The sequence below is a fragment of the Aedes aegypti genome, chromosome 2 (assembly GCF_002204515.2).
Source record: "Aedes aegypti strain LVP_AGWG chromosome 2, AaegL5.0 Primary Assembly, whole genome shotgun sequence".
Lineage (NCBI taxonomy): Eukaryota > Metazoa > Arthropoda > Insecta > Diptera > Culicidae > Aedes > Aedes aegypti.
In genome coordinates this window covers 327,070,958-327,091,198 of record NC_035108.1, presented here as the reverse complement: position 1 = coordinate 327,091,198, position 20,241 = coordinate 327,070,958, and the positions used below count along the sequence as shown (strand labels likewise).

Genomic DNA, 20,241 nt, shown 5'->3' with positions numbered 1-20,241 from the left:
ATTTTTTTTTTTTTCATTTTTAATGTGCTGTAACATTTTGAAGACACCCCAAATTTGTAAATGGGCATGAGCAAATTACTCCCATCGAATTTTCTCAAATTGAACGATCTGGTGTTGGCCCTTTTCGAAAGACGCCATTTGATTTTTATTTAGTACTATTTTAGCACTACACATCGTGACCTAAACGTCACTCAAGCGTCACGCTGAATTGTAAACAAACCATTTATCCCATTCTGGCAGCCCTGCCAATCAGCTGTTTACCGTCAACTGTCAACCGTTCGATCATCTCACCAACACTTCGATGCACTTTCGCCTCCGACACACACACTCTTCGCACCTAACCCGTGGTTTACGTTCAGTTTTTCACAGACCATCATCGCGAGCGCTGCAACATAAAAAAGTCTAGTGATTCGAAGTGTGTTGAAAACGCGTAATATATCAGAAAATTTGCTCGGAAATCCAAATTTCGGCGGTGATTCCGGTATAGCGGGTGGCCACCCGCCCAAATCGCGTCGTTTCGTTGCGGGAAGTGTGAAATTCGGTTGTGGAAAAGTGATTTGCGGAAATAATTGACGGCACCTTCCAGGGGAGGCACACAAAAGAAGAACCCCTCGCAGAAAGAGGAGTGATTTCACCACGCGCGAGCAGATTGATTGCATAAACGGTGCCAAGTTTTGTGAATTCAGGGGGAATAATCCAGGGGACCAATTAGAAGGGATCGGAGAGATCGTCGTGTCCATCGGATTGTGGCCATAGATGCTACTGAAAGAGGATAATGTTGCGGGAGCTGATTGCCTGGGTGCTGAATAACTATCTTGGAAAATATGTGGAAAATCTGAACACAGCCCAGCTGACAATTGCGCTGCTTTCTGGTAGGTACCTTATAGGCTAATACAGGTGTGTAGGGCTAGGTTCTGGTCCTGGCCCTTTGAACACATTGAAGGTTCTCCTTCAAGTAATAACAAGACACTTTCTGCATCTTCATTCGGGTAAAGTGGTTGATTTTTGCCTTGTAGTATTTATGTGTCTTGGCAATGAATGACATCATAGCCATTGAATTGAGCGACGGAGCAAATAGACTACGGCGCACATTGAATTCAATCTTCGAATCGACTGGCACGGACAAGGTGCACAATCACGACGTAGATCGCTTACTCAGCACTAGACTAGCGAGTAAGTTCCTTTTTGAGCGCTATGGGTCCATAATCGCATAATGCTCCTGACGCAGGGTTAGTAGCGGGTAACTTTTAAGTGACTTGGTCACTGAGAAGAATTATTATTATTATTATTATTATCTTTATTAACGAGATTTGCAGCCCGAGGCTGGCTCATCTCGACTGAGAAGAAACTATTTGCAACAAAACTCAATTAAGCCACTTTTCTCTGAAAATAATGGTCACCAAAGTCACCTCTTTTTAGGATCTGCTGATTGAAAATTATGATCCGGATTAGCTCCTCAAACTGAAGCAGTAAGACAATAACGTTTCACAGATATTAATTCTCGATTACTTTTTCAAATCGACGTAAGTAACTTTCATACGGTTTTGAGAAAATTAATTAAGAATCACAACTTGCTTTCCAAAACTGTTTTGAAATTAATCACCTTTTTAACCTCTTTTTTCGCCGTGTACATCGCTTAAATTTAGCATATAATCAGCTCGCGTTCAAAAACTGGGTTATTTTCTATTATTTCCTACAAAAAAATATAAGAACATGATAAGCCGTTTCATTCGACGTTTTTGTACCGTCATCGGCGTCACGCCGTTCACAAATTTCGGCGATGGTCGCGGCGGCGTAATCGGCGGGGAGGGAAGCTATCCCCCATGTAAGACGGTAATTAAGTGTCTGGTTGAAGTTTAGAGCAAACGTTTCGAAATTTTTTGTGAACATAAACAAATTGAACTTCTTTGATAAATTTGTGAAACAATTCATAAAAAAAGGAAAATCCGTAGAGAAATCTTTGAAGAGAAGCCTGCTGAAGAAAAAAATGGAGGAATCAAAGTTTAATATAAAAAAGTGTAGTGGAGGAATCCCTTGAAAAAAAAAATACAATTCCTCAAGAAATCCTTTCCGTACAGGAATTACTAGAGGAACATCCGTATAAATTCGTGGAAGATTTTCCGAGAAAATTCCTGGAAGAACTATTTAAGCAATCTTAAAAAAATCCTGATGGAATCCCTGAAATTATTATTAAGAGAATTCTCAGTGTTTCATTCTTACGAGAAATACAAGATTGAAGAACACTACTGCTGGCAAAATTTACAGAATTTATGAAATGATTTCTGAAGGCTGCTTGAACCCTTGAGGTATTTACGTTAGAATCCTTACAGGTATTTAAGGGCGAATCTAAGGAGAAATTATTGGATGAATGCTGAAGAAACTCCACAGCAGGTGTTGCCGGAAAATACTCGGAAGGAATTTTCAATGGAAGCCGTAGAGGGAGACCTGGAAAACATCACGAAGAAACTTTTTCTCCGAGGAATATATTTCGAAGAATTTCCATAATATTCCTGTAAGAACTTCCTAGGTAATGCCTTAATACAGAGTGTTTACTACCTGGAAAAACCTGGAATCATCAGGGAATTTTATTCAACCTGATAAAAACTGGAATTCTCAAGGAATTTCGGCCATAATCAGGGAAATTATTTTGAATCGGTAATACAAGGTATGGCATATGAAACACTTGGCCGAAAGCATTCTAATTTGTTTACAAAAATGTTTTTCGACTATTCCGCAAGTTCTGGAGGAAATTTCAAGGAATGATTCAGGTATTCTAGTGATTCTTTCTGGAATACCTTTAATGAACTTCTCAAGGGATGCTACCAGTAATTTTTCAAGGGATACTCAAATGAATCCCTTCACAAATTATGTCAAGAAAATCGTAGAGTACTGCAACACTATTACCTCCAGTAATTTTCACATAGATCACTCTGAAAAAAAAATGACAGTGATTATCCCAGGATTTCCTTCAAATGTTTCTCCACTGATTAATTCATCATTTTTTCCAGTTATTACTTCTATGAGATTTACCACATATCCGAATGAAGTTCTTCCACAAAGGTTAATTCATAGTTTCGATTACGCCGATTTTCATATATATTCTATTCAGCCACGATTCCTTTCGGAAATTGCTCAAAATGGCTTCCATCAGGCATTATTCGATGAAATCTCTTGTGAATGTTTCCAAGAATTGATCAAAAAATTTGATCTGGGGTTCCTCATTAAGTTCCTCCAGAAATTCTCCAGAATTTCTATAGCATTTCATCAAAATATCATTACTGTGGTGCAAACATTTGCTTAATAATTTTTCAAATAATATTTCCAAACTCCATGGATTCTTCAAAACTTCATTCAAGGTTCCACATCAATTATTACTACAGTCATTCTTACAAGTATTTTTCTAATTATTCATACTTAAATTTCTCCAGGAAGTCTCTCTGAATTTCTCCATAAAGTCTTGTAGTAAATTATACAGAGATTCGATTTGTTTTTCGATTATATTAGCATTTTATCAAGAAAGTCCTGAGAAGAATTTTATCAAGAATACTGGAGTTTTTTTTCAGAGATCATTGCAATGCATTGTGAGAATTCATCGAGGCATACTTAGTACTCACAGGAATTCCACGCGGATTTCTTTTCAAAATTTCCTCCAAACAAATCTCAATTAAATCCTTGACATTTCCCTGAAGAAAATTCTGGAAAAATGATTAGATTTTTTTTTTTGAGATTTCTTTGAGAAATAAAAAAAAATAACAGGAATTTCTAAATGAATTTTGAATTTTGGAGATGCTCTAAACGGGAATGTTGGAGAAAGTCCTAAGGAAATGGAAAAAATAATGGATATATTTCTGGGGAACATGAGACTTCGTTTGTAAATTTCTCCAACGGCCTTTGATGGAATCTCCGAAGTAGTTATCCCCAGAAAAACTCCAGATTGAGTCCTTGGAGGCATGAGTTCGGTTTTGCGTCGTCCGATTGATTTTGCATGACGGATTCGCGCGTATTTTCGTTGCCGGAGAATTTTTTGCCCCTGTTTTGGAGCGTCTTGCTGGGTAGTGCTTCGTGAAGCCCAAGCAGGACAGTTCGGTTTTGCGTCGTCCGATTGATTTTGCATGACGGATTCGCGCGTATTTTCGTTGCCGGAGAATTTTTTGCCCCTGTTTTGGAGCGTCTTGCTGGGTAGTGCTTCGTGAAGCCCAAGCAGGACAGTTCGGTTTTGCGTCGTCCGATTGATTTTGCATGACGGATTCGCGCGTATTTTCGTTGCCGGAGAATTTTTTGCCCCTGTTTTGGAGCGTCTTGCTGGGTAGTGCTTCGTGAAGCCCAAGCAGGACAGTTCGGTTTTGCGTCGTCCGATTGATTTTCCTGACGGATTCGCGCGTATTTTCGTTGCCGGAGAATATTTTTTTTCCTGTTTTGGAGTGCCTTGCTGGGTAGTGCTTCGTGAAGCCCAAGCAGGACAGTTCGGTTTTGCGTCGTCCGATTGATTTTCCTGACGGATTCGCGCGTATTTTCGTTGCCGGAGAATTTTTTTTTTCCTGTTTTGGAGCGCCTTGCTGGGTAGTGCTTCGTGAAGCCCAAGCAGGACAGTTCGGTTTTGCGTCGTCCGATTGATTTTGCTGACGGATTCGCGCGTATTTTCGTTGTCGGAGAATTTTTTCCCCTGTTTTGCAGTAGTGTGTGATCCTTTGACTGCGACGCTTGCTCCTGCGGGGGCGGGTGATGCGGTCAGGATCGAACGTGTTACGCGCGAAGTGCAGGGAAAAAAAAAGTGGCGTGACTCGCGGATCGGTTCAGTAGTGTGTGATCCTTTGACTACGACACTTGCTCCTGCGGGGCGGGTGATGCGGTCAGGATCGAACGTGTTACGCGTGGAGTGCGGTGAAAAAGTGTATAGTATTTTACGGAAACCTCAGTGCGGCGACGGAGAAAAACTGCTTCACATCCTGGTAAAATCGTTCTTTATTATTGTTTACTTTACTCACTTATTACCAATTCAAACTAAATACGTGCCAGGGTCGAAAATATAATTTTCGATTCGGGAAGTGTAAAAACATTGCATATATCCATTTGATATCTGGATGTTTTTATGCGGGGCTTACTGTAAATGAAAATGACCTCAGAATGTGTGTGTATTTACTGCCATTCTTGAAATGGGTCGTTGGAATTTCAGTAGAGCTATCACCTTTCATCTCCTGGGCTAAAATTGTCTGCAGATATAAAGATATCGAAGGGTATTATTAAATACATGCATACAATTTTCTTCCATAAAAGCACTGCCGGCCAGTGGGAGGTGGATTGTATCACACACACACACACACACACAGATTGAGTCCTTGGAGGCATCCAAAACTAAATTCCTGGAAGAATTTCGTAGAAAGTTCCTGAAAAATCACAAAATAAACTCCTGCAGAGATCGTTGGAGTAAAATATAAACCCTCAGTAAAACTAGCAGTAATACTTGTCGTAATATCATTGGATTCCAAAAAAGTCTTAAAATCATTCTTAGAGGAATGTCCGTTCAAATGAGGTTTCTTTTTGTATTCATAATTCATGTATGGTCTCTTTTTGGTTCATGTTCGTTTTTTTCAGGCAATAGGTATTTAGAAATCTATTTCTAAGACGATCAAACGCTACTAGATCCAATTTCTGCAAGACAAAATCTAAAAAAAATACGACACGCCCTTTAGACAAATTTTGTGGGTGTATCGCTGATGTGCATAATTCAGAATTCCATTTCAAGGAAAAGGAGTTTCCCTTAAGTTCGAATAGACAATTTTCTCCATATCTGATTATGATAATTAAAGGATCAGATCATTTGATCAATATATTTTTTGTGGAAATAGGAAAATCGAAAAATTTTATTTTTATTTCTGTTGTTGTTTAGAAAAAACTGATAATAAAATTTTTGATTATGAAAATGAAAAATACTTAGAAATTTATCTCTTATTTTTTTGTTCAAGTGCTTTGAACCACTTTTTTTAAATAAAATTTTAGTCATGTGAAATTAAATATTCACACATCATTTATGTATTTTGGAGAATTTCTACAACCTGGAATTGTTTTTATTTTTAACCTGGAAAACCTGGAAATCTCAGGGAATTTCATTTTTGTAAATCAGTAGACACCCTGTAATACTTTCTGGTGACTTTTTTAGTGAAAGTATTATCATTTTTTTTTCGAGATGGATAATTTCGGCTTATCGGCATGCTGGTAGCAGGTGTCTTTTTAAAGACTTTGGTCTCTATTTTAACGCAAGACTCTATTTTGAATGGAAGGCCTCTAAATTTTCATTTCCTGCCAAAATGGTCCCTAAGGTCGCTATGTTTCTCTTTCTTGGAGTAAATTCTAATTCGAAATAGGGTAATTTACGGCTTCGGCACCATTCGACTATTATCGGCGACTATCAAAACACACCAATGTAAACATTCAAATTATTCTTTGTCCTGTCAGCTTCCCGATGACGAGACTTCCGAGACTGAACAAATAATTTCACCAGAGATGTCATCAATTCAAATGAATGCGCCTCAAAATGCGACTGATTTGGAGCTGCCGAAGAGATTTGCCTGCCGTTCTTATGGGAAAGCTACCGAAGAGAATGAGGCTGCCGACACGGACATGAGATGTTTGAAGCGTTGTAAAAACGTTTCCAGAAAACGTCTAACAGATCTGTCGATGTTGATCGATAGAGAAATAAGTAGCGCATAAATGTAAACAGACAAACACGTAATTTGTCTGCTGATGTCCGCGGCATCGGCTTAGACTGCCAAGAATACGTAGAATTATCCCTACCCAACCTCTTGATGAATTGCTTTGAAATTTTTTCATAAATCCTATTCCAGGATTTCCTCCAGAAATATTTTCACCAATTCTAGTTTCCAGCAGTTTTCCGGTAGGTAGTTAACCGATCTTCCAAAAGTTCTTTCAAGAAATTCCCATAGAAATTCATAATTTTGACGAAATTCTCTAACGGTTCTTCTCAGGAACCGCTGCCAGAATTCATAAAGTAGTTCCTGCAACACTTTTTCCAGTTATACCTCCAGCAATTGTCATATGAATTCCTTCGTTTATTAATCTATGGTTTATCTACGGAATTGTCCCGATATTCTTACAAGGAATTTTACTGGAAATTTGTCACGAACGCTTTCAGGAATTCCTCAATGAATTCGACCAGTAATTCATTATTATGTTTCTCCAGAAATTACTCCCGCACTGCCCTTCTACGCACACTTGTCCCACGTTCTATATAAACCTTATGTACCGCGGGACAAATATGCGTAGAACTGCAGTGCAGTTCTTCCAAACAATTTTTGAGTAATTTTTTCAAGTAAAATCTCCATGAATCCTTCAAAATTTTATTTGAGGTTTCACGCCAGCAAATACTCAGTTATTCCGAACATTTCTACACAAGTTTCTTCAGGGATTCTGTTCAATGTTTAAAAAAAATCTCCAGGATTTTTCCTGGAGCATTAATTATTTTTCTGTAACTATCTTAGCAATTCATATGGATAAACCTCCAAGACTTGCTCAGAAGTTACGGAGTTTATCGAATAGCCTCGCAATAGTTTATCAGAAATTTCTACAGAAGTTTCATTACAGATTACTATACGATTTATTTTAGGGATACTTTCCGTTTTTAAGGAATCTATCTAATATTCCTGGATTTATCGATTCCCTGGAAAAATTACTTATTACATTCATTGAGAACTTCATTAGTAGAATTATCAATAGAATCTACTGTTTAAATAAATTTCTAAATCCAAATCATCTTTAAAAATTGTAGCCTATGCCAAGCTGATATTCGGCCCTAAACTTGATATTGAACTCAGATAAGTGTTTCTTTGAATATCTTACGTAAGTTTCACCCATCTTTCTCTCCTTTGTAACTCTTTTGTGCTTAGAGCGAGCCCTTTTGAGATTTAATTTTTATTTTCTTTGTTAGGCATATATTTTAATCGTTGTCTTCCACAATTGAGCTTTCTTAGAGAAATAATTCATTTTTTTGAAATCCGTTTTTCGTGCTGTGTGAAGTAAACATATTTTCCGATAGAATAAGCTTATCATCCTATTTTGTTTGACATACATTTTGTTCAATACAAATCATCGAATCTTCAGAAGACACTTCAAAAATGTTATTTTGTGCAAGATTTTATCTTCTATGGTTTATAAATCTTGTTGTATGTATATTAAGACTGCATATTATTCAATATTTTTTTAGTTGCTTCAATATTTGATGACATGTTGAAGATTTGCGTGAAAAAAGCTTTTAAAAATATGAACTATGTTCTGAGATATACCGTTTTGAATGTTTGCGACTACTTTTCGATACACTCCTTAGTATTCATCAGATTTGGTTTGTCTCCAGTTCATCGAAAATCAATTAAACGCTCTAGCTACCGAGTGCTTTGCGAAGGCCCAAGCTGTCCAATCCAGTTTCGCGCGCTCGGAGTGTTTTTTCGATGGCTTCGTTCGCTTGGGTACACTCAAAATAATCCAAACGTCATTGTTACGTGAAAACATACGTGGTTTTTTTCCATCGCACTTTCCACGTAGCTCTTACGTGAATCATAGGTAGCCCAGAATGAACGCATGAACTTTTGAACTTCGTACCGGCGCTACACGTAAGAGCTACGTGGATTTTCCGGTAGCCTTTACGAAGCGTTTCAATAGGATCTAGATGGTTTTGCATTAAATTTAGCTGTAATAAAGACCAACCTTATTTCTAATAGGCTTTGGAAGAAAACTAATTCCCAACTGGAAAATATAAACAAATTTAAAAGATTGTGATATTATTATAGGTATTCAACCTGAGCATTTTGAATCTTGTTTCCCATTTTTTATGAGCTTGGTCTGTCTTGTTGTAGCCTTCGCGTGCTATAATTGATAGAGGTTACAAATCAGGTATAAAATATGAAGTAATGCAGGGATGCTTCGGTATTCAAAGCGTATTTACCTTGAAATCAATCTTACACAGGGTTTGAAGCTCAGCAGCTTCTGAAATTCTTCAAAAATCAAGCGGGCGCCATCTTAGGATTTGAGCTCAACACCGAATGTACGTACAATATGCAGATGTCAAAATGAACTTAGGCACATACGTGAATTTCACGTAAATGCGATAGGTAACCTCAGTAACAATTACCGAGTCACTGTTTGATGGATATGAATGGCTTAGTGATCTTTATCTTGTTCAGGTGAAGTGGAGGTAAAATGAATTTGGAATGATCTACGTGATTTTTCACGTAGCAATGACGTTTGGATTATTTTGAGTGTAGTGCTTTGTGAAGGCCCACACTGAGCCAACTCTCTCGTTAAAGGGTATATGGAAGTCATATAATTCTGCACTATTGGAAAATCATATGAATATAAGCATGGGACAGAAATGGGGATTACAAGTTATATGCAACACATATGATAAGACTCACGGATATTGAAATTATAGTTATATGCATTACACTTAGCCTTCACAAACACCGGGACAATACGTTATTCATTTGATTACACAATAATGATCAAACACAACTACCGATCCAAATTTATATGTAATTCATGTGATGTTCAATTGACCTTCATATATTAAGCAGTGCCAAAAATATGCTTGTAATAAAGGAATGAGTATTAAAAATTGGCATGAATATTTCAATAAAGGGCTTTTAAGAATAAAATCCTAGTACGCCTTAGCGAGCCTGCTCATTTAAAGATATAAATGCAAACCAGCACTAGTAACAGATGAAATCAGTTCTTGATTCGGTATTTTGGATTGCACTTATATGCTCGACTAAGTTGTAATAAGCGTTTATTCCTAAGCTTAGTTGTGCCCTATTGAAATAATCACGCCAATTGATTAATAATAAGGAACAACTATACAATTTAAATACAAAAATACATGTTTATTTACTTATAAAATACATTTTTACTTCGATCACAAATCGTTATCATCTTCATAGAAATCGTATCTTTTTCTAAAGTAAAATCTATTATTTATAGAGTGAATCATTAATGGGGGTCCATCAAAATCATTTGAGTTGCGAATCTGTTTCAATCCACTGCAATTTAAAGCTTCATGTGCCAAAAGATGTTCATTATATGGGCCACATTGCCATATTTGCCCGACGATGAATAACTTTTTTTCATACGTTAATAATTCGATTATTTCATATAATTCGGTTACATGATCTCTTGTCATTGTTAAAAATAATCCGATCTTATATATTGTTCCTTTGAAGCGACAGTTGTATGATACTAATATTTCGAGTTCAGAATCAAATGGAATAGGATATAGTAGGTTTGCATAATAAGATCGACACGAGAGCTTAGTTGCTGTGAAGTCTCCTTCAATTGATGATTTGAAAAAACTCGAGGTGATAATATCGTGAGCAAACTGCAATGAAGATTTTAAGCATAATGTGTAACAAATGTTTCGCCTCGATGAAATGACGCTTGCGTATTGTTTATGCACTTTATGCTTTGCTTCAAACCTGAAACAAGACATGTTGAGAACAGGACCACATTCTTCAATCACAGACGGATAATCATTGGCGTAGGAACAGGGGGGGCCAGGGGGGCCTGGCCCCCTCCAGGATCATCCAGGCCCCCCCCAGAATTTTTGATAATAATAAAAATTTAAATTAATAAAATAACAACATAACACGAACCAAAAACTTTTGAATCAATGTACATGGCTCTTGTTATTGACAAAAATCTCTCCTGTAAGTAGTTACGTTATTTTATTGAAAACCTCGCTTGTCTTACACAACATCAGCTTGGCGGTTCTGACTTCGGTGAATCGCGCGATAACCGAAAGCTTAATCGTCCGGCTGTCGATCGATTAGTTACTGTTGGAAGTAGCTTCTCATTGTATGCGATTTGCGCATTTTTTTCCGACATCTCCGTTGCTAAAATATCGTGGTACAAAAAAGTGTCAATATCCTGGAAATAGGATTTCTATTTTTTTTTTCTAAATAATCCAAATAATGCTGTTTGAGCGTTAAGCAGCATATTCACTGCATTGTGTTTTCACATGTGTTCGGTGATGATGATTTCCCCTATGAGAATTCGCTGAAGAATATATATTACTAAGATTACAAATACAAGCACATTAACTTCAACTCGTAAAATGTCCGAAAAAATAGACAAAACTTCTAAAGGAATTTTTTAGACAATACATAGCGGGAATTTTTGTCGAAAAATGAGGCTTAACCTTCAAGGAATTTCGACATGGCCAAGTTTTCTTCAGATAAATGGCAGTAATTTAACCTGGTGCGAAAAAAATGTAACAAAATCGACCATAGTGTTTTATTCCAACGATAAATTCTTTTCGATTCAATGTTTGAAGTATTTTCGCAAGAATAAATTTATTGCTCAACTCAATTTAAAAAAACCTTATTATTTCATAGATTATTTGAATGATATTCAGCAGATTTGTAGCAAAATTTTGTCATAAAATTTTTCGATGTTCTAAATAGAATTTAAGTATAATCAAAATCCTCAAGGAATATTGAAAGGTGGTTTCAGAAGTTTTGCAAATCTCTTGGAACTTAGTCAAATAATATTGTGAGACATGTTCATACTTTCAAAGCTTCAATTCCTTCTAATGGACATCCATTCCATCTATGTCTACTTTTTTTTTTGCTTTTTTTCAGGTTTATTCAAAAATTTGGAAGAAAAATGTTTTTGAAATGTCTGTTGCCTTCGAATCTTCAGAGGAAATTTGTTGAAAACCCCCAGGAAAACTTTTGCTTCCATTATTAGCATAGCGGTAAAGGAATCTGTAGAGAAACGTGAACCGAAATAACTGGGAAGAGGGAAACGATTTATTAAGATATTCATAAAGAAATTTGTATTGATCTTCCTTAAAACACTTCTCTAGAACTAATGTTACCAATTATTGTCAGAATCCATATTCTTGGTTGAATTTTTGTGCGATACGAGGGCAAAATTTCTAGAGGCAGGATTTAAAAAAAACCAGCGGTCAAGGAAGGATAGATTTCAAGGATAAATTCTCAAAAAGATTCTGATAAAACTTCTTGAGGAAATTGTTTTATTTGTAAATTCATTACAGAGGTTTAACAGTCATGTAATTTACCTCTTGAGAAAAGATTATAAATAATTTTTCATTGTTATCTTTTGTTCTCCCAGCTTCAATATTTCGTTGCTTCTCCTTCCTTCGCATGACGCTTTGAGGAAGCTTTTACAAAAAGCTTTCCATACTTCAAAAAGTATATTTTTAAAGCTAAATTATAGCAGTTTTGAAAAATTACCGAATTCTAATAGTATGGTTCCTGTTTTTTGAAAGTCCATAAGGAATTCCTCAACAATTTTGCAAAGTAATGCAAAAGTTTCTCCTAAGATTTAAATTCATTAAAACCGACAATATTTTCGCATTGAACTTTTACAGTACTACAAAATAATCGATAATAGACACTTTGAAAAAGTTTGTTTGAAATTTCTAAAGGTATGGTTCATTCTACATCAATATGTTCATAAAACTTCAACAAAATTCTTTTAAATTTTTTTACATGTGTTTCCCTGGAAATCTGGTATGGAGTGATTCGTAGAGGAATTTGAAAAGCAATCCCTAAAAATATTGATAATTTCCTGGGGTAGTTTTTTAACCAAAAAATAAAGAGTGTTTACATTTAAATAAATATTTATGGAAGAATCCTGAGATTACCATTGGGCTTATTTATTGAACCTGATAGAATTCCCGACGAGAGCTCTAGAGATTTTTTTAAGAAGTTCAATGAATTGCGAAATCTTAGTGAATTTGATTCCCTAAAGAATCGTTAGTGTGATTCAAAATTCACTGGAAAATATTTAGATAAGTCTCTGGTAAACAATAGTGTAGTTTTCTAAGAAATCCCTGAACAAATTACTCCGGAAATCTTTGAGTATTTTCACAGAAGAGTTTTCGACAGAACTGTTGAACGTTTTCAGCTAGAAATTGTATGGGAAAGTTAGAATTATATAAATGATTCTTAGTCAGGGTTTTCGAGAGGGTTTTGAAGGAATGCGGGATGTTGCTTTGATGTTAGAGAAATTTAAAAAAATAATTATCTGCGAAAAAAACGCTGATAGATCTGCGGACAACTTCTTTGAGAAACATGTTCCTAATCGAAATCCTTTTAATTACTCATGAAATACTTGTGGAATTTTACAAGGAATCCTTGGATTAACACCTGGAAGAATCATTTTTTTTTTGCAGGAAGTCTGGATAATTTTTTCTGCGAATATTTCAAACACTCTTGTAGAGGAACTTTAGCATGAAGTTCAAAACCAAAGTTGGAAAAACTTTTGGCAAACTCTTTGAAGAATTCGTGGAATGAATCCTTGCTTGGTGATATTGATGACATTTTTGGTGAGACTTCTAGAATTTAGTATACTATTTTGTTTGGAGAAATCCTCAGTACTTCCTGAAAATCATTAACAAATTAATAATGAACAACTGGAGGATACTTTAAAGTTCTTCTTCTTCTTTCTGGCGTTACGTCCCCACTAGGACAGAGCCTGCTTCTCAGCTTAGTGTTCTTATGAGCACTTCCACAGTTATTCACTGAGAGCTTACTATGCCAATGACCATTTTTGCATGTGTATATCGTGTGGCAGGTACGAAGATACTCTATGTCCTAGGAAGTCGAGAAAATTTCCAACCCGAAAAGATCCTAGACCGGTGGGATTTGAACCCACGACCCTCAGCTTGGTCATGCTGAATAGCTGCGCGTTTACCGCTACGGCTATCTGGGCCCAAAGTTACAATTGATAAAAAGTAAATTGCAACAAGTACGTAGAGGACCTTCCAGTCGAAAATATTAAAAGAATTTCTAACGAATTTCTGGTGGAATTTTTCAACAGATTTTTAGCAATTCGATAGAGATTCTTCGACAAATTTTATGGTGATCAGAAAGTCTGGGAATAATTTTCTTTGAGAATCCCAGGCGAACTCAGTGAAAACTGGTAATGGAGTCATGGAGAAAGCACTGCAAAGTACGAAAATAATTCATGAAGAAATTCCCGTAGGAATTCACAGAGGAATCTTTTCAAAGCACATGGTAGAATACCTGAAAAAAATCGTGGAAGCATCACAAAGGACATTCCTTGAGAGTTTTTTTTTATTAGAATTCCTAAAGGATTTTAAACTGGATTACAGCAATAATGAATCTTTTCCGTAGCGAAAATTGAAATTTACAAATATAAATGATGTATCACGAAATGAGACAAATAAATAAAACAATACAAATCTGTTGAAATTACGAAATTTGTGAAAATCTTGATTATTGCGACCGACATTACTTCTGTAAAACAAGTATTTGCTAGGCCCCCCCTAGGCCCCCTCCAGAAAAAAATCCTAGCTACGCCAATGCGGATAATGAAGGAGCAAATGTTGCTTAGGCTTTAGTTGTTCTTCAAACAATTCAATATAAAGTTTATGATGCTTAGAAATGATTTGCCTGAACTGCTCTATATCAGCCTCGCTAAATGAAGGAAGAAGTGCAAAGTCCACGAGTTTGACAAGCGTTTTACAAAAATCCCAAACAGGGTCATCTTCGGGAAAGAAAGGTCCTAATATAAAAGTTATAAAGAAACAAAATGATTTCATTTCACTTGAAGTCGTACGAATATTTACGGATTTGGTTTTCTTTTCCTTAGAGTATGTTTCTTCTAAATCTGGCATTCTTGATAACGCTTCATCATTAGCAACCAAGCTGATCAACCTTCTTCGAGTATTCACTTCATTTAAAGACGCAAAATTCTTTTTAAATATACAATAATTTAGTACTTCTGTTAGTCCATATTTGCAGACCCCAGTGCTAAACAGATCGTGCATAGGATCTACGCTGATATTTTTTACTACATTGAACGACGGAAGCTGATTGAAAACAGATATTCCTTTTATGCCCGTGAGAGCCTGATTCCGCAATTGTGCATCATTTTGATAATTTTCCTCATTTCGCAAATATTCTGAATGTAAGCATTCATCCTTTTGTAGCTCATACTTTGATCGTTTGCAAAATCTGCAGTAAAATGTAGCACTAAAACTGCCAGAAAATAGAAGAAAAGAATGGACCCCCAAATTATCTCCTAAGAATAACGAAAGGATAAATCTAACAGTTACTTGTCTTCCATTTAAATTAATAACTATGCCATTTTCCTCTATATCTTTGAACGCATCGATCAGCTTTTGTATAAGTGAATTAATACCTATCTCATTAATATCAATCTTTCTAACCATTCCTGCAATAAAAATATTGCGAAGCCTCGAAGAAAATTCTCTGGGTGTGACTGGAAAACTATAGTAGAGTCCACATACCGAATGGCGCTTGTTATGTGAACTAAGCGGGTCATTCACCTCGAACTCATCGGCATAAAATGAAATTGGTATTAACAGGTCAGACCCATAAGTTTTTCGTACATCTTTCCATACTCTACCATTGATCAAATTTTGAATGCGATCTGACTTTTCTAGGTCTTCAACGTATTCTAACGTTCTCTCTAAAATGTTATCGATTTCGAAAAATTTTTTGATCTGGAATGCTAGTGGCATGAGAATTAAAAAATTTGATTTTAGAGTTACTTCTTCGTTCAAAACGGATGTACATCTATCTTTTTCTACGATTATGATCTGTGGTTTTTGGAATAAATTTTGTTCCTCTAGTAGTTTAAATAATTTATAATCAGAATCGATAAACTCGAAAGTATTTTTTAATTTTTGTAAATAATAATGAAATTCATAGTTATCGTCTGGTTTTGGTGAAATCAATTCTAATTTCTCGATTTGTTTGGCTATTTCCTTATACAAGTTTTGTGTACTCTGTTGAATTTCATTTACATCATTTCTGGTCAGATTTGGACGTTTATGCAAACTTAAACTTAATTCTACGGCATGTTCATCGATTTTGGATAATGATTCTATCATTAAGCTATTATCTTGATACGTTTCTGGGCGTATTTTGTTAATATGTACAGAATCATTATTTTCTACAAAGCTTGAATGGAGAATTTCTTGCTGGTTTTCTCTAGTTTTTTCTAACTCTAAAAACTTATGATTAAGTAAATGCCTTTTGAAAGAATAATATTTTTGGAAAATTTGTCCACAGTTTTGCACTGTACAAATACACCTATGATTACTGGGTATTTTATGATATTCGTTCAAATGTGCTATGTACAGCTGCGCTTGTTCGAATGTTTCCTTGCATTCTTTCACAAAACAAACAATATGATTAGGCGTTTTGAACGTTATTGAGATGAATCACCAGCTTCTCAATGCTCGAGTACTTTTCTGGAACGTATACACCATAAACACACCTGACGACAAACAGCCACACAAGTTTTGAGAATTTTGAGTGCTGCAATCCAAGAGTAAGTGTCAGCTTGATGAATACGTCCACGGCACGTTTCATACAGGACAGTTTGTAACTTAGTTCACCGTAACATACAAAGAAGGATCCCTGCAGGTCTTTGTAGTTTGCACCAAGAGCTATCAATTTGGGTACGTGCGGCAATCCGAGGTCCTTGAATCGTGCATACAGAGCTAGCAGTTTTTGCTTTGCTCCCTGTTCCGTCTGGTCGAATAAAATGGTTTCTTCTTGGGCGGATGAAACTGTAGGCTTATAGCCTGGAGTTACTCTGACCGGTGGTAGAACACAGTTTAACAATATTAAAATTGCACACAAACGAGAATCTGAAATATTTTGAATATTAATAACATCATATCTTGTTTGTAACATTTGAATAGTCACCTTCCGTCAATTCAGGTACCTCCGTAAGATCATGCAAAATTCTGATGGAGTACTCGTCACTCACATGAACCTTCAAGTAATCAGTTATATGAATCAGCAGACCGTCCCATACAAGCATTCCATTCCTAGCGGTAGGGTATTTCAATTCAAAATCAACATCAAACTGAAAGCATCAAGGAAGATTAGCATTTGGTAACATAATGCATTTGACTAACAAATCCTGCATAATTTATGATAAGAGCCTCCAAGCCATTGTTAACCCAGTATGTAGCTAATTGTTTCAGAGCAATGTATTGATAGTATTCATGAAAACCAACACCACGAGAAGATAGTATATTATATTTATTTCGGTTGAAAAATAGAATACCGTAAATATATTTTCATGTAACCTTTTTTTTGTTTTTTTACGTAAAACTTGCTTAAAATATTACTGAAACATATAAAAAACTGAAACACTAAAAACAACTACACGATTGATTAATCGTGATTTTTTTTAGCTCTTATCATAATTTTTGCAAGAAGTTGTTAATCTATAATGGATAAGTAATCATCAATTTAAGCGTTACGTATAGTATATATAAAGTATATATGGGCGTTATTCCATAGCTACCATTAGAGTAGAATTGAAACTGAAAGTGGCGCTAAATTAGTTGAATTACGATTATAAAGCTAAGTTTGCTGTTTCGCTCCAAAAAATAAAAATTTCTGAATTTATTGCACGTACAGAGGCTCATTGCAGCACCCCCGAAAAGTTTAAAATCACTACAACAGCAACTTGTGCTTTTCGATGATTCTAAACACCCCAAAAAGTGTTGCAATATTCAAATCAACTGTTGCAATACTTTTGGAGGGTAGTGTTTATGTTTTATACATACAATACACGTACGTTTAACCTTGATGGTTACTTGGGGATGCATATTTTTTTTGCTTAATTACTTACCAACTGATAGCCAAATTCATGTTGAAAGTGCTTCCAAATTTGTTTTTTCCGCAAATTCTGCTCAGCTGTCGACTTTCCTACGAACTGGGAACGCGATTCGAAGCTTTCCTTCCATTTATCAAGCACAGTGCCCCATGGCCCTTCATTGAGCATCAACCAGTTCATAGACAATGATGTAACTTTTATGTTTTTCGTCTCTACAGATCCTGTTCTGATTCGTTTGGCATATTCGGCTTCCGTTTTATCACGTTTACGAGCTTTGGTTTTCAAATTACAAATTTTGTTGTAAATGATACCACCTGGATTCCTTTTAGTGCCACCTTTTTCCAGATAGTATGTTTCCTACAAAATGTATTGTTTTTTATTAATTTTATTTAAACTAAATCCTATTACTGAGTTTCATTGTAGTTAACCTTACCTTCCTTTCCGATTTGAACACTGCTTTTATTGTAGTAGCATACTCTTCAAGGTCTTCTTGCAACAGTCGAGCTTTATTCGCCAAATGCCATTCACCCACTATTCCTGCTAGCTCGTGCTGTCTTCCGGTTGACAATTCTCCTATTTCAGATCGACGCACAATGTCTTTACCCAATTCGGATGAATTAAGTAACTGATGTAAAACAGACGGACTAAACAATTTTCGGACAGTATTTTCGTTCACCACATTCACTCCTGCACTGCGACTACTGCAGTCTACTGTAGCTCGGTCACTCGAACGCTATTGAGAAATTAAAAGAAAGCTCTTAATTGTAGCCAAAGTCTAATGAATTATTTATAGTACCTGTCCGATGTTTGTTATATCTGTCAGTGGTACAGAGTCACCTGGAGGGATACTCAAAACCGATGATGTAGGATTGGAACTTGGATTGGGGGAATGATGATGAATGCTCGAATTTGCAGGAATAATCTCTGACTCGCTGCTGTGTAGAGTGGTCGCTTCTGCCACTTCAGACCGATCAGCACAGCAATCAAGATCGGTTTTATCCTTGTTACACAGTTGCTACAAAGAAGCGACAATTATGAAATAAACGCAACAAAATACGTAATTTCAGACAACAAAACGTACCTGTCCGGGTCTTACGAATTCGATTGGAAACGCATTATCACCTGACGCCTTTAACGTTACATAGCCGGAATAATGATGGCCGTTAGTCTCCCCTGTTGATACTCCTAGCTTACTGTTTTGGAAGCTCCTTGGCTGAGTGTGTGGAACAATAGGACAGGTTACAAATTCTCCTGTCGATGGATCCCTTCCTGAACTGCGCTCGCTGCTGCTGGCAATATCACGCTGTGAAGAAACAGAAAAAATGTATGCTATTGATCATAATTCATAAAAAAATGAATGAGTAGACGTTTGTTACCTGTTTAGTGTCAATCGATTCTTTGTTTTGATGTCTCCGAAACGAAAAATCCCCTGAAGCATTGCTTAGCAGAGAGGCGTTGAGCAGTTCGCAAGAGAGGGTACACTGAGGAGTCTCTGTGCTACTTTTAGCTGCACTGTTGTTGATTTCAGTACTGGGAATATCTCCTTTACAATCCTTTCTTCCAACATGGACTTCGTCCGACTCTTGATGACGCTCGTTTTCCGACTTGATTTCCTTTGTTTTCGGCAGATTATTTTCGCAGTCCAGAAGATTATGGAGCTCAATTTGCTGTGAGAAAAAAAAAGATTATCCTCTGAAATTATAATTCTTTCCAAAATAACCCTCACATTTCTATGTCGCCACGGAACTATGGCGCCGAAAATTTGTTGTGTGTTCCAAACGTACCCTTCATCCAAGCTCGCCAACTGTAGTGCTTCTTCTAGCTCTCCGATAGTAATTACGCATAGTTCTCGAAGACCAATGTTTAAATCTGAAAACCAGCTCCAATGTAATTACATTTTATCATATTCTGTACTAACTTACCAGCAAGAAGATCGAAAAATGTTATTGGGAGTCCGGAATCCAACAACAACTGCTCACGTTTGTCCGCCATTGTTGATTTTTGTGCTCTACCGAAATGATAATGTCAATATGACATACACGCATATAACTTTCACAGCGAGAAAAGTTAGCCGAAATTATATGCACGGAACGTAAGTCGGTTATGACATATTCATATAACTTGAACAAGAGCTACTGTTACTAATATTTATTTGAAGGCCATTGAATCCAAAAGGTTTTTGTTGTGACACATATAAGTGATCAATTGAAATTAATTAGACCGGCTATGATTTAAACTCATATGAAATTGCTTATACAATAAACACGTAGAATAATTTCAGTGCAAGCTGTTCGATTTATTTTTCCCGCGCTCGGAGCGTTTTTTTTTCAGTTAGCGCTTCATTTGCACGCCATCGGTGTGATTGCATATCCTTCACTCAAAATAATCCAAACGTCATTGTTACGTGAAAACATACGTAGTTTTTTTCCATCGCACTTTTCACGTAGCTCTTACGGGAATCATAGGTGATGAAGAATGAACGCATGAACCAATCACGCAGAATAATATTGTAGGGTTGAATCTAAGAACGCGCCTATTAGAACCAATAATTCTTGTTTGCATTGAATCAATCCATTTGGTGGT

At 36.2% G+C, this 20,241-nt stretch overlaps 2 protein-coding genes across 2 annotated transcripts in view; one reads left to right on the top strand and one right to left on the bottom strand.

Moving 5' to 3' along the window:
- Positions 1-350: 350 nt before the first annotated feature.
- LOC5569342 (vacuolar protein sorting-associated protein 13D) overlaps positions 351-20,241 on the top strand; it is a 108,794-nt gene continuing 88,903 nt past the window's right edge. The window contains 1 exon segment of the mRNA XM_021845922.1: positions 351-872. Coding sequence (XP_021701614.1) covers positions 776-872 — 97 coding nt within the window. The 5' untranslated portion in view covers positions 351-775.
- On the bottom strand, positions 15,650-19,953 carry LOC110676769. Its single transcript, XM_021845923.1, has 9 exons — positions 19,581-19,953; positions 19,385-19,527; positions 19,035-19,325; positions 18,740-18,961; positions 18,455-18,673; positions 18,092-18,391; positions 17,674-18,015; positions 16,734-16,896; positions 15,650-16,675 (listed from the first exon to the last, which is right to left on the bottom strand). The coding sequence occupies exons 1-9, from the start codon at positions 19,648-19,650 to the stop codon at positions 16,215-16,217; spliced, it is 2,211 nt and encodes a 736-aa protein (XP_021701615.1). The 5' UTR covers positions 19,651-19,953; the 3' UTR covers positions 15,650-16,214.

Excerpts from the sequence above, each read along its gene's own strand:
- LOC110676769 (XM_021845923.1), bottom strand. The coding sequence starts at position 19,650 with ATGGCGGACAAACGTGAGCAGTTGTTGTTGGATTCCGGACTCCCAATA. Across the intron at positions 19,326-19,384 it reads TTCCGTGGCGACATAGAAAT|CAAATTGAGCTCCATAATCT; the intron begins GTGAGGGTTATT and ends TTTTTCTCACAG. Across the intron at positions 18,674-18,739 it reads AATTCGTAAGACCCGGACAG|CAACTGTGTAACAAGGATAA; the intron begins GTACGTTTTGTT and ends GCTTCTTTGTAG.